General features: G+C 51.4%; 1 protein-coding gene across 1 annotated transcript in view; it reads left to right on the top strand.

Annotated features, from left to right (window-relative positions):
* The window catches only part of LOC121074785 (IgGFc-binding protein-like), a 57,301-nt gene that overhangs the window by 13,578 nt on the left and 30,635 nt on the right, over positions 1-13,088 (top strand). Inside the window, exons 13-34 of the mRNA XM_040567306.1 lie at positions 31-230; positions 1,735-2,021; positions 2,738-2,756; positions 2,868-3,009; positions 4,139-4,288; positions 4,895-5,151; positions 5,255-5,339; positions 5,462-5,530; positions 5,644-5,885; positions 5,980-6,263; positions 6,373-6,650; positions 6,896-7,491; positions 7,707-8,271; positions 8,432-8,631; positions 8,733-9,113; positions 9,475-9,761; positions 10,287-10,558; positions 10,834-10,917; positions 11,387-11,479; positions 11,884-12,125; positions 12,220-12,503; positions 12,613-12,890. Coding sequence (XP_040423240.1) covers positions 31-230; positions 1,735-2,021; positions 2,738-2,756; positions 2,868-3,009; positions 4,139-4,288; positions 4,895-5,151; positions 5,255-5,339; positions 5,462-5,530; positions 5,644-5,885; positions 5,980-6,263; positions 6,373-6,650; positions 6,896-7,491; positions 7,707-8,271; positions 8,432-8,631; positions 8,733-9,113; positions 9,475-9,761; positions 10,287-10,558; positions 10,834-10,917; positions 11,387-11,479; positions 11,884-12,125; positions 12,220-12,503; positions 12,613-12,890 — 5,295 coding nt within the window. The remainder of the gene's footprint in view (positions 1-30; positions 231-1,734; positions 2,022-2,737; positions 2,757-2,867; positions 3,010-4,138; positions 4,289-4,894; positions 5,152-5,254; positions 5,340-5,461; positions 5,531-5,643; positions 5,886-5,979; positions 6,264-6,372; positions 6,651-6,895; positions 7,492-7,706; positions 8,272-8,431; positions 8,632-8,732; positions 9,114-9,474; positions 9,762-10,286; positions 10,559-10,833; positions 10,918-11,386; positions 11,480-11,883; positions 12,126-12,219; positions 12,504-12,612; positions 12,891-13,088) is intronic.

The following is a 13,088-nucleotide window of genomic DNA, read 5'->3' as shown; positions in this document are numbered from 1 at the left end:
ATCAATGAAGAGCCTTTTACTGTTTTTCAGCTGTTGCCTGTCCTCCTAATAGCCATTATAATCCATGCACCAGTGCTTGTCCTGCAACCTGCACTGACCCTCTTGCATCAAAGAACTGCAGCAAACCTTGTGTAGAGGGATGTGAATGCAACAATGGCTTTGTCATCAGCGGGGGACAGTGTGTGTCCATGAACAACTGTGGCTGTCTTCTCAATGACAAATATTATGAGGTTTGTCCTAGCACATAGTTATGGGGCTTTTTTCATAGTTCATCATTAACTCTTAACTTTTTAAAATTTTATTATTATTTTCTCATTTCTAACAGAAAGGAGAAGCTTTTTGGCAAACAGACTGTGCAGGCCAATGTGTATGTACTGGAAGTGGGACTATAATTTGTAATTCCAACACATGCAAAGCAAGCGAAGTTTGCAAGGTGCAGAATGGACTCCTAGGATGTTATCCATTGAACCCCAGCACCTGCCACATTTTTGGGGATCCACATTATGTAACCTTTGATGGGAGACTGTACCATTTCCAAGGAGACTGCAATTATACAGTTGTTGAGGCATGCACAAATTCTTCTGAACAGTTTTCAGTGACAACCAGAAATAAACATAGAGGAAACCCAAACTGGACAGCCTTGGACTCAGTTGCTGTCACACTGAAAAATCTTCATATTGTTGTGAGGAGAAATAAAGAGACCTATGTAAGTGTTCTACTTTAAGCACAATCTATCATATCTGTGCACTGCATTTTCCAACCAGAAGAACTGAATCAAGTTTCTCTACTTCATTCACCTTTAAGACTACATATGCCAGAAGGCACATAAATATTTTTTTCAAAAAGTCAGAAATCAGCATAGCACCATTATGCATTATGTCCAGTCAAATCATGTCTGCATGAGGTTTTAGGAAAAACAGCTCCATCTGTAACTTCATCCTGAAATAGAAAGCTTTTGCTGAACTAAATCTCAGTCTGGATTTTACTGTTCTGGTCTTTAAATCAGAAGTAATATTTTTGCTACACACTCTCAGACCCATACATACCAGAGATAGCTTTAAGTTAGCTAGTCCAAGTATTGCTATGCATGTAGCTGTGACAATACAGTGCTCAACTTGTGCTATAAACCCATATTCATTGAATCATAGAACAGCTTGGGTTGGAAGGGACCTTAAAGATCATCCAGTCCCAACCCCCCTGCTATGGGCAGGGATGCCACCCACTAGATTAGATTCCCCAGGGCCTTGCCCAGCCTGGTCTTGAGCACCTCCAGAGACGGAGCATCCACAACCTCTCCGGGCAACCTGTTCCTGTGCCTCACCACTCTCTGAGGAAAGAATTTCCTCCTAACAGCTAATATAAAGCTCCCTCTTTCAGTTTAAAACCATTCTCTTTTGTCCTATCATTATCTTCCCGAGCAAAAAGTTACTCTCCATCTTTTTATATGCCCACTTTAAGTATTGAAAAGGTGCAATGAGGCCTCCCTGGAGCCTTTTCTTCTTCAGGTTGAATAAACCCATCTCTCTCAGCCTTCATTCATAAAAGAATATTCAATATATGAGAAAAGTATCTAGCTGATTAGTCCCTGACCAACTTCAAACTTTTTTGTCTATCTTGCTCCTTAGAATAAGGCTGACTTGGTGAAGAAAGCTACAGTATTAGCAGTGTAGACCTCTCCTTTGTTACTGGGAGCTTTATTGACTTACCTGTTTGTGTGGGCTTTGTTTTCTTTAGGTGGATGGATTTCAGGTTTCTCTTCCTGTGAATCTGAAGCATGGAACAAGAGTAGCTGTAAAAGGACACTATGTAGTCATTGATACCTCTCTAGGGATCCAGGTGAAGTTTGATGGCGACCAGGAGCTTTTTATTCAGGTTGATGAAAGTCTCAAAGGACAGCTGTGTGGTCTGTGTGGGACATTCAATGACAACCAGCTGGATGATTTTCTTAAACCAGACAAAGTCCTAGAACAGGATCCAAATAAATTTGGTGACAGCTGGCTAGTGAAGGATGACAACTGGATGTAAGTATCCAATAATATTAAAGGAAGCAGCAAAATACCTGGAACACAGAGCTTCTACTTAAGAGATTAACACACATAATATGCGTTCCATAGAAACCCTTTTTTGATATTACTTGTTGGCTAGAATTTTCACCTTTGAAAAATTCCACATCTCAGTAGAAACCACTTTATTTTTAAAACTACTCTTCAGTGGTTTTCAATATGAACTTTGTACATTTTATTTGAAATTGGGTTCCTTTTTTGCATGTTAACTTGATTTCTTCTTGTTTCTCTATGCTAAAATATCTCCTTTATATCATCCAACTACAAGAAAGCTAAATATATGCCTCAGATTCGCCTCCTAACATAATTCTACATTGATTAAGATAAGCACTGTCTATTAATGCTTTCATACACAAATTAGCTATCTTACTATCCACAACAGTGAATTGAAATTATCTTCCTTGTGTTAGATATCTGGTTGGCTGGTTTCTTTTGCTTTCAGTCTATGGATGAGTAGTCATACCTTAACAATTCACTACTGTATTCTTAATGGGGAATTGTGAGTCAAACTGTAATATTTCTCACCTTTGGGTTTGACAAACTAAAGATGAGAATACATAGCAAATCCACAGAATTTGGCATAGAGTTCTATTATTGTTGAGGTGTACCTTACAGTGTAGAGCAAAATATAAATATGTATTATATAACCATGATGCTGTTTATTTTTGATGCAGATGTAATCCAGTTGCAGTTGTACCACCCACCTGTGACACAGAAAAAGAGAAAGAATATGAAGAAGTCTGTAAAATTATTTTGAAAAATAGTGGGCCTTTTGCAGTCTGTCATTGGTACATTCCACCACAGCTGTACTTTGAGAGCTGTGTCTATGACCTGTGTGCCACAGAGGGGAATTCTGAACAATTTTGCAAAATTTTAGAGGCATATGCTGCTGCCTGTGAGCTTGGAGGTGTAAATCTGGGAGAATGGAGGAAAGGTACAATCTGCGGTAAGTCACAAGGCCATTTAGCCAATAGCAATGCAATTAAATCCTCATGTTACAAATATAAACTCAAATGACTAAAAAGCTGAGAAGAATTTCAGAGAAGGTGATTCAGGAAGACATAGAAAACTTTTGATTGCTCAATGTCTTACAAAATCAAGCTTCTAACCTATGCATTTAATGGTCTTTCAGTGTTCACTTTAAGCCACAATGTTTGAACATTTTTGACTTCAGTGAATTATTCAGAATTGGGTCATGAAAGCCAACATATGCTGGCAGTTAAGTGATGAGCCAGGGAAAATTAAGCACTTACTGTTTTCTTTCAAACCAACTTGTTATTTTTTCCAAACAAATCACCATTCTGGCTTTAATAAAATATTTTTTTTGTTTGTTTTTGAGAAGTGTTAATACAACATTTACACCACTAGTCTACAGTTCCAGGTTTTAATCAAGCATGTCAAATAACTTTAGAAGTGTATAAACCAGAGCTTAAAATTAATAAGGGAAAATCCTGCAACTTGACTTGAGCTCCATTTAGCCTCTGAGTCATTACACTGTTAGGGCCTTATTATCTAGGTAGACTAGTTAACATAGAAGTAAGGCTAGAGACATGAAACTGCTTCTACAACTACCAGAGGTGATCACCAGAAACAGAAGAAATGACAACCTGAGTCTATGACATGAAAAGACATTCCATAACCTCTTTCAAATCTGAGATAATATTTCTCATCACAATTTAGAAACTGTAAAAGAAATGTTAGGCCATTCTCATAATGATGTCTAGATTTCTACCCAAGCTGCACTTTGAGAGCCAGCTGAATACCGTTGTGCCAAATAGGAGAGCTTTGAGCGATTTGCAGTGACCAAGGATTAAAACACAGTGTAAAAATAGAGGATATTAGTGCATTATGATGATAATTAAGTAATGGACTTGTAAAGAACAGATGTTCTCAGATACATTTTGACATTTAATAACCAGTGTTTCTGTATGGATTGCTTCTACTCACTCCGTTATAACATCTTCCAATCTTTAATGGATAAGAGTACATGAGATCTAGAAGGACATTATCAGAACAGTGAAAAGATTCCAGGCCTCATTGTGGAAACTGTTTTTTTCTATCTGCAACATCTACAGCTGTACCAACAGCCTGCAACATATCCTGCACATTTGATGTTGACTTCTGTGGATGGGAACAGGCGATCAATGACAACTTTGACTGGATAAGGAACAAGGGGCCAACACCCTCACCGAACACCGGCCCTTCCTATGACCACACAACAGGAGGTAGGAACAGCAACCAGTATCTGGCTGTGCTTCAGATAGAGCAGTCTCTGAGAAGACTGCAAAGAGCCTATTTTAATAGGAAATCCTGGCAACATGTTTCCAGGGCTTTATCCAGAGCCTTCTGCAGCAGTCAGGAATTTGTCTTGGGATAAATGACCAGTGCAGCATGTGGACGAGTATGTAACATGTTTGCATAGTTACCTGCAGATAGGCTTCAGCAAAGACATACCCAGGCTGAGATTGGATCACTTCAGTGCCTGACCCATAATTTAGGATGCTAGCCTTTCCCTAGGGAGGAGAACAGTGTAATCTGCTGGAAATCCATCTGGGGACAGGAAATTTAATGGTGGTGCTGGGTGAAGGAAGGCTGTAGTATTATAGGCTGACTAAAGGTCCATATCCTAACACCCACACACTCACTGGCCAGTGATGTCTAGACTTCTATTCTGGAGGGAACAGTGTTCCACTTCAAGTACCATGAACACAATGTGCAGACTGCTGTCTTCATGTCTCCCACAAAAATGCAGCTGCACACAAAATGTAACTGAGGTATTTCGTGTTGCCCTGATTCAGCAATATGAGAACTTACCACTGTGCTATTTCCAGATGGCTATTACATATACCTGCAAGGAAGTGAGCACAAGCCAACTGACATAGCTCGCTTGGTCAGTCCAGTGTGTGGTTCAGAAGGACCGCACTGCTTCCGCTTCTGGTATCACATGTACGGGGTGGCTGAAGCAATGGCCCTGCGGGTGTACGTAGCTCACAATGAAACATCAACGCTGGAATGGAAAGAAGCTGGAAGCAAAGGGGACAGATGGCATTTAGGAGAGGTCACGGTGCACAGCAAAGGAAACATGCAGGTAAGGGCAGAGGCTCTAACTGCCATCTGAGACGGAGTGTGCTTTGAAATGGCACACAATGTCTGTGGCTGGAGCTAATGCTGGAAACCATCCCTTCCCTTAGATTGTCCTCGAAGGCATGATAGGTGAAGATTTCCGCAGCGACGTGGCACTGGATGATCTGTCCATTGAAAAGGGATACTGCCCAGGTACCTCATCACCCGGCTTGGGAAAGGGCAGCTTGCTTGTCGTGGCAGTCAATGTAGTTTCTGCCTTGGAGAGGATCTGGTCAAGGGGGATTGATTTGCATGTGCCGTTGTGTCTCTCGTAGGCGATTTGACTACAACGCCTGTCCCCAGCACGTCGACACCTGGGACACCAACACCCTCGCCAGGCTCAGGTGAGTGGAGCAGACGAGTCATGGGGCTGCAGCGTTCTGGGTAGGGTGGGCTGTGGAGAGGAGGCGGCAGGAGGTGCATCACTGAACGTTTCCTCTGGTCCTTCCTCTGTCAGGGACCTGTGTGGTGGAAGGAGACCCTCACTACCACACGTTTGACAACCAAATACACCACTTCATGGGCACCTGCACCTACACCCTGTCCAAGCTGTGTGAGAGCAACAGCTCGCTGCCCTACTTCAACGTGGAAGCGGCCAATGAGCACAGGGGAGGCAACACTCGCGTGTCCTACGTCCAGTACGTGGACGTCGATGTGTATGGCCAGCGCATAAGGCTGGGGAAGGGCGGCGTGGTGACGGTAAGCGCAGGGGGAAGCAACGTCGGGGCTGTGTCAGGACAGAGAACGTTCCAAACGGGTTGCTCCAACTCTCTCTTGGTCTCTGCCCTTGCAGGTCAACGGAGTGGCAGAGGTGCTGCCCTGCACCCCATCGGCAGGCGTGCAGGTCTCGTCCAGCGGGTTCTACACTGTGGTCACGACAGACTTTGGCTTGAGAGTGAAGTTTGATGGGAACCATCTGGTGGAGGTGACGCTTCCGAGCACCTTTGGGCAGAAGGTTTGTGGCATGTGTGGGAACTACAACGGGATGGCAGCAGACGATTTCCTGAACCCGGACGGGGTGCTGGAGCCAGACTCCACCAGCCTGGGTAACAGCTGGCAGGTGTCCAACGACAGCAGGTGCGTGTGGCCCCCGCGTAGGTCTGGGGACGCGTCGGGCAAGGGGAGGGGGAGGCACCAGGAGAAGCCCACAGATAACCCAGGGGCCCTTCTCCCTGCCTTTCCACAGCTGCTCAGCCGGACAGCCCGCCCTGCCAGCCTGTAGTGAGGCCGACAAGCAAGTCATTGCCAGCAGCCGCTTCTGCGGACTCCTCACTGACAGCAGCAGCCCGTTTCAGGTGTGCCACGCTGTGCTGAGTCCCAGCGGTTACTTCGACACCTGCCTTTACGACCTGTGTGAGCTGGGGCTGGATGGCGAGGCCCTGTGCAACAGCTTGCAGGCCTATGCGGATGCTTGCCAGGCGCTTGGTGTCAAGCTCCCTGCGTGGAGGAACGCGACATTCTGCCGTAAGTCAGAAGCAGGGAAGCACCCCGTTTCCGTGGGCCAGCTAGCCACTGTGGCAGGGAGCACCCTTTGTCTGCCAGATCCCCATAGTGGTCCTTTCCCTGCAGAAGGCATCACGTGGGAGCAGCTGCTGGGAACGGGGTGATGATGACAGTTTCCAAAACATGTGGTGGAGCCTGGCTACCTTGAGGGCATTCTGAGAGTAGGGTTACCGATGGTTTCACTGCTTCTCCTTTTGCCTTGGCAGCCATCACCTGTCCAGCCAACAGTCACTACGAGCCCTGTGCTGCAGCCTGCCCTGCGACCTGTGTTGACCCTATGGCTCCCGTCACCTGCAGCCTGCCGTGCGTGGAGGGTTGTGTGTGCGACAGCGGGTACCTGCTCTACAACGACCGATGTGTGCCCAGCCAGCAGTGCGGGTGCTGGCACAATGGGCAGCACTACCCGGTGGGCTCGGAGTTCTGGACGGACAACACCTGCTCCACAAAGTGCACGTGTCCCGCACGGGGAGGCAAAGTCCAGTGCTCCAGCGCCTCATGCCCTGCGGGCCAGTACTGTGGTGTGCAGAATGGGAAACCCGAGTGCCTCGAACACTCCTACGGCATCTGCCACGTCCACGGTGACCCTCACTACGTTACCTTTGACAAGGTGACGCACGACTTCATGGGGAACTGCACCTACACCCTGGCCAAAGTGTGCTCCAACAGCTCCGTGCCCTACTTCAATGTTGAGGCAAAGAACGAGCATCGTGGCAACCCCCACGTGTCCTACGTGCGCGAAGTCCTGGTCGAGGTGTACGGAGAGCGCATTGCAATAGTCAAGCAGGAGAGGAGCCAAGTGCTGGTAAGGAGCTGGGCTGGCACAAGCACGGTGGGTCTGCAAGGCAGGGCTGGCTTTTCTTGGTAGGCTCTTGCATGTACCAGAGAAGAGGGGTCCCCAGAGTGCAGCAGACATATGGCCGGGCAAGCTGCAGAGGTGTCTGTGCGAGCAGGGCTCGTGGTCCCGTGGGGCCGAGGGCCCCAGAGAGACCACGGTCCATTGCGGTGCGTCTGCCCTAGGTGAACGATGTGCGCCGGACCTTGCCGGTGAGTGCAGCAGGAGGTGCCATCAGAGTGATCACAAGCGGCCGCTACGTCGTCCTGGAGACGGACTTCAACCTCAGAGTGTCCTACGACGCCGACCACTCGGTGGAGGTGAGGGTGCCCACCAGCTACTCCAACCTGACCTGTGGCATGTGCGGGAACTTCAACAGCCGGCGAGAGGACGATTACATGATGCCCGACGGGCAGCAAGCCGCAGACTCCAATGCGCTGGGGGAGAGCTGGAAGGTGCCGGACGGTGACCCCTCTTGCGGTGTGCCCATCCCCCCGGAACCCTGCAGTGCGGAAGAGGAGAAGCTCTACCAATCGGAGCAGTTCTGTGGCATACTGACTGCCAGACCAGGCTCTTTTGAGAGCTGCCATGCCGTGATCAACCCCCAGAGCTACTTTGAGACCTGCTCCTATGACCTTTGTGCCCTGAGTGGCAGCCAGGAGGTCCTGTGTGGTGCCCTGGAGGCCTATGCTGATGCGTGCCAGGCAGCCGGCGTGACTCTTCTCCCCTGGAGGAATGCCACCTTCTGCCGTGAGTACCTGCCTTGGATTTGCAGAGGAAAGCGGGCCTCTCCCTGTGCCCAGTACCTCTGGCAAAGCACCGATCAACGATTCGTTGGTCTTCCCCTTCCCAGAAGGTAGCCCCTTACTGGCGGGCTTTGCAGGTCCTAACTGTCCCCTTCCCGTTGCAGCCCTGCGGTGCCCTGCCAACAGCTACTATGACCCTTGCATGACTGGCTGTCCTGCCACCTGCGTTGACCGACAAGCCCCGCAGAACTGCTCCAAGCCCTGCATGGAGGGCTGCGCGTGCACCTCTGGCTTCCTCCTCAGCGGAGACACCTGCGTGCCCGAGGCCAACTGTGGCTGCCTCTTTGAGGGCAACTACTACAGCGTGAGTGAAAACCCTGTTGCGGCTCGCTCCCCTCCCGAGGCACTGCTTTGCCTCTACTTCCCTGCCTGACGTGATGGGGCTCCGGGTTTCTCTGCCTGCAGGAAGGAGAGCACTTTGTGAACGAGAACTGCACGAGACAGTGCCGATGTGAGGCCAACGGCCAGATGGTTTGCTCTGCGTTGTCCTGTGGTGAGGAGGAGGTCTGCAAGATCCAGGACGGCCAGCGGGGCTGTTACCCGGCCAGCACAGCTCTCTGCCACATCTACGGCGACCCGCATTACAGCACCTTCGATGGGAAGCTTCACCACTTCCAGGGCTCCTGCAACTACACAGTGGTGACGGCCTGTGACAACTCCTCCCTCGGCTTCAGCGTCACCACGCGCAACGAACATCGGGGCAGCAAGAGCTGGACGGCTCTGAACTCGGTGGCACTGTCCGTGGAAGGCCTCCACATTGCACTGCGCAAGAACAAGGCAGTCTACGTAAGTCCCCCTCACTTTTAGGCCTGGGAACACAGGCATCCAAAGTACCATTACTAGCACGGTTCCCCCAGAAGAGCTTGATGTTGCCTGAACCTGCTGGCGTGCTCACACGAGAGCACAGCGAGTCTCTGAGTGGGGCAGATAGGACTGCTGGCGCAGCAACAGAGTTTCTGCCTGCTGTCCCGAGCTTTCTGTGTGCTGTCCGTGGGGTAGCTGCTGTTCTCGTAGGGCTGGGCGCGGTTTCTCATGCCATCAGCGCTTGTGACTCGGTGGGCCCTGGCACCACTGCAGTGAAGAGCAGTGAGCTGCCAGCGGAGGGCCCGTCTTTATGCTTGTCTCTCCCCCTCTCCTCCCTGTTCAGATCAACGGTGCTCTGGCCTCCCTGCCTGCTTCTCCAGCCCCCGGTGTGAACATTTCCCTGAGTGGCTCCTACGTGCAAGTCTCTACCAAGCTGGGCCTGCAGGTGCAGTTCAACGGGGACCATGAGCTCCTTGTGAGGGTGTCCGAGAAGCACTGGGGCAAGCTGTGTGGGTTGTGTGGAACATACAACGGGAGACAAGAGGACGACTTCACACGACCCGATGGCGTTGTCGTGCCTCACATCAATGACTTTGGAGACAGCTGGAGTGTGCCGGATGACGAGTGGCCGTGAGTCCTTGTTGTGTCGCGTAGATGACGAACAAAGGGGAGCATGAGAGAGGGGAGCTGTGAGCGGCCCGAGGAGGGAGGGTTGGTAGCGGCAGGCATGGGGCAGGGGGCAGGAGGCAGTTGCGGGAAAGCGTGAGGGAGTGCATGGAGGCTCCACAGCAGCAGGCACATGGCCCTTGTGTCTCACCTCTCTGCTGCATCCGCCTGTGGGATGTGCTGTCTGCAGCTGTATTCCAGATGTGTGGCTGTTCCCCTTTGTCCTCAAGGCTGGCTTGCTAGTGGCAGTGCCCGGGCCACACCACACGGTCAGGGTGTGTGGTGCTGTCTCCCCATAGGCGCTGTGCCCTGGGGCCCTCGGTGACCTCCATGCCGGGCCCTGTGTCCCACTCCACACACTGTATTCCACTGCTCCTGACCCTGGAGAGGTTGGGCCAGGGCATGAGCATGGTGCTATTGCCAAGCTGGTGTGGTCACAGGTGCCTCAGCCATCTGCTTCTGTGTCTCTGATGTCTGTCTGCTTTGCAGGTGTGAGACAACCCCTGAACCATCTCCGCCCTGCTCCCCCTCTGCGGAGGAGGCAGCTAACAAGGAGTGTGCAATCCTCACGCAACCCAGTGGCCCGTTCCAGCCATGCCACGCAGTTCTGCCACCCGAGAAGTACTTTGAGAGCTGTGTCTATGACCATTGTGCCACGGGTGGCAGCACGGAGCAGCTCTGCAATGCCCTGGGTGCCTATGCTGCAGCCTGTGCTGAGGCAGGTGTTGCTCTGGGAGACTGGAGTGATGGCACTGTCTGTGGTGAGTGTCCCGTTGATCTCATTTGGGGTGTGGGTCCAAGGAATAGGGCAGCAGGGGTTGCTCTGTGTATCACCAGATGTTGTTGTGGCAGTGTACTGGTCATGCTGGGATGCATTTAACTTTGTTTAGTGAGGCTCCTTGTGACAGGGATACTGTGGCATTCTTGACCTTCACTCCTTTTGCCATGGTATTTCGTTGTCTGGGAAGGGTGGAATAACTGCCTGGAAGAAATCACCACTATGAAACACAGCTTCTATACCTCTTTCTCACTGTAGGTCCAACAGTTCCTCCAACCTCGACGCCCTTGCCAGGTACCACAATGCAGCCTCCCCACACAACATCACCTGGGACAAGCACAGGTATGTTTAATTCTTGTCCATGTTTTTTTACTGGCTGTGGTAAGCGCTGGACTGAAGTACCTTCACTTGGTTGGCCTCCTCACCTGGCCATGAGCATGCCAGGGATATAGGTGTGCCGTGTGGGACACTGGGCAAACATGGTAGCCATCACCAGCAAGACTCACATGGTGCTCAGGTTCTGTCCTGTCCCATGCCCACCTTCTGCTTGTGGCAACTGTTCAGGTCCTTTCCTTTAAAGCCCCCGTTTGAAGGACAGAGTGGCTGTAGGGAAGGGGCTATGCTTCTCCTTTTATCACCCAGCTACGCTGGTGGCACAGCCTGGGAGTAGTGTGCCTCTTTTTGAGGAGTGATCCGTGTGCTTTCTTCCCTGGGCTTCTCTTGTCATCGCGTTGGGGTGTTTGGGCAGGGTGGACCAGCTGCCTGGAACAAAATTCCCATGTTGACACAGACCTCTTCTGCCTATCCGTAGGTCCGCTGCCTCCAACAGCCTCGACTCCATTGCCAAACAGCACAACACAGCCTACGCACACACCGCCACCAACCACACCTGGGCCAAGCTCAGGTATCGGAGCCTTCCACCCCCTTTTTTGCAGTTGTTATTAGCTGCTTCAATTGTCTTCACTACTGTTAGAGGACAAATGGAGCATTTGCGTTGGAGGGGCTGTTACTTTCTTTGTGTCACTCAATTGCTGTGGTAACAGACATTGACTACTTGGACCCTTTCTAAGCTGTTACGGTGGGATCAGTGCTCTGGGCACCAGTGCCTGAAGCATTGAGGGGTATAAGTGATATGGAGTGGCACTGTAACAAAAAGTCCAGCGTTGACACAGATTTCCACTAGCTCTGTCTCCCGGAGAACAGCGTAGACGAGTCATGGGGCTGCAGCGTTCTGGGCAGGGTGGGCTGTGGAGAGGAGGCGGCAGGAGGTGCATCACTGAACGTTTCCTCTGGTCCTTCCTCTGTCAGGGACCTGTGTGGTGGAAGGAGACCCTCACTACCACACGTTTGACAACCAAATACACCACTTCATGGGCACCTGCACCTACACCCTGTCCAAGCTGTGTGAGAGCAACAGCTCGCTGCCCTACTTCAACGTGGAAGCGGCCAACGAGCACAGGGGAGGCAACACTCGCGTGTCCTACGTCCAGTATGTGGACGTCGATGTGTATGGCCAGCGCATAAGGCTGGGGAAGGGCGGCGTGGTGACGGTAAGCGCAGGGGGAAGCAACGTCGGGGCTGTGTCAGGACAGAGAACGTTCCAAACGGGTTGCTCCAACTCTCTCTTGGTCTCTGCCCTTGCAGGTCAACGGAGTGGCAGAGGTGCTGCCCTGCACCCCATCGGCAGGCGTGCAGGTCTCGTCCAGCGGGTTCTACACTGTGGTCACGACAGACTTTGGCTTGAGAGTGAAGTTTGATGGGAACCATCTGGTGGAGGTGACGCTTCCGAGCACCTTTGGGCAGAAGGTTTGTGGCATGTGTGGGAACTACAACGGGATGGCAGCAGACGATTTCCTGAACCCGGACGGGGTGCTGGAGCCAGACTCCACCAGCCTGGGTAACAGCTGGCAGGTGTCCAACGACAGCAGGTGCGTGTGGTCCCCGCGTAGGTCTGGGGACGCGTCGGGCAAGGGGAGGGGGAGGCACCAGGAGAAGCCCACAGATAACCCAGGGGCCCTTCTCCCTGCCTTTCCACAGCTGCTCAGCCGGACAGCCCGCCCCGCCAGCCTGTAGTGAGGCCGACAAGCAAGTCATTGCCAGCAGCCGCTTCTGCGGACTCCTCACTGACAGCAGCAGCCCGTTTCAGGTGTGCCACGCTGTGCTGAGTCCCAGCGGTTACTTCGACACCTGCCTTTACGACCTGTGTGAGCTGGGGCTGGATGGCGAGGCCCTGTGCAACAGCTTGCAGGCCTATGCGGATGCCTGCCAGGCGCTTGGTGTCAAGCTCCCTGCGTGGAGGAACGCGACATTCTGCCGTAAGTCAGAAGCAGGGAAGCACCCCGTTTCCGTGGGCCAGCTAGCCACTGTGGCAGGGAGCACCCTTTGTCTGCCAGATCCCCATAGTGGTCCTTTCCCTGCAGAAGGCATCACGTGGGAGCAGCTGCTGGGAACGGGGTGATGATGACAGTTTCCAAAACATGTGGTGGAGCCTGGCTACCTTGAGGGCATTCTGA

The sequence above is a fragment of the Cygnus olor genome, chromosome 9 (genome assembly GCF_009769625.2).
Source record: "Cygnus olor isolate bCygOlo1 chromosome 9, bCygOlo1.pri.v2, whole genome shotgun sequence".
Classification (NCBI taxonomy): Eukaryota; Metazoa; Chordata; class Aves; order Anseriformes; family Anatidae; genus Cygnus; species Cygnus olor.
Note: the sequence above shows the minus strand (reverse complement) of the source record. Positions and strands in the feature narration are given on the sequence as shown.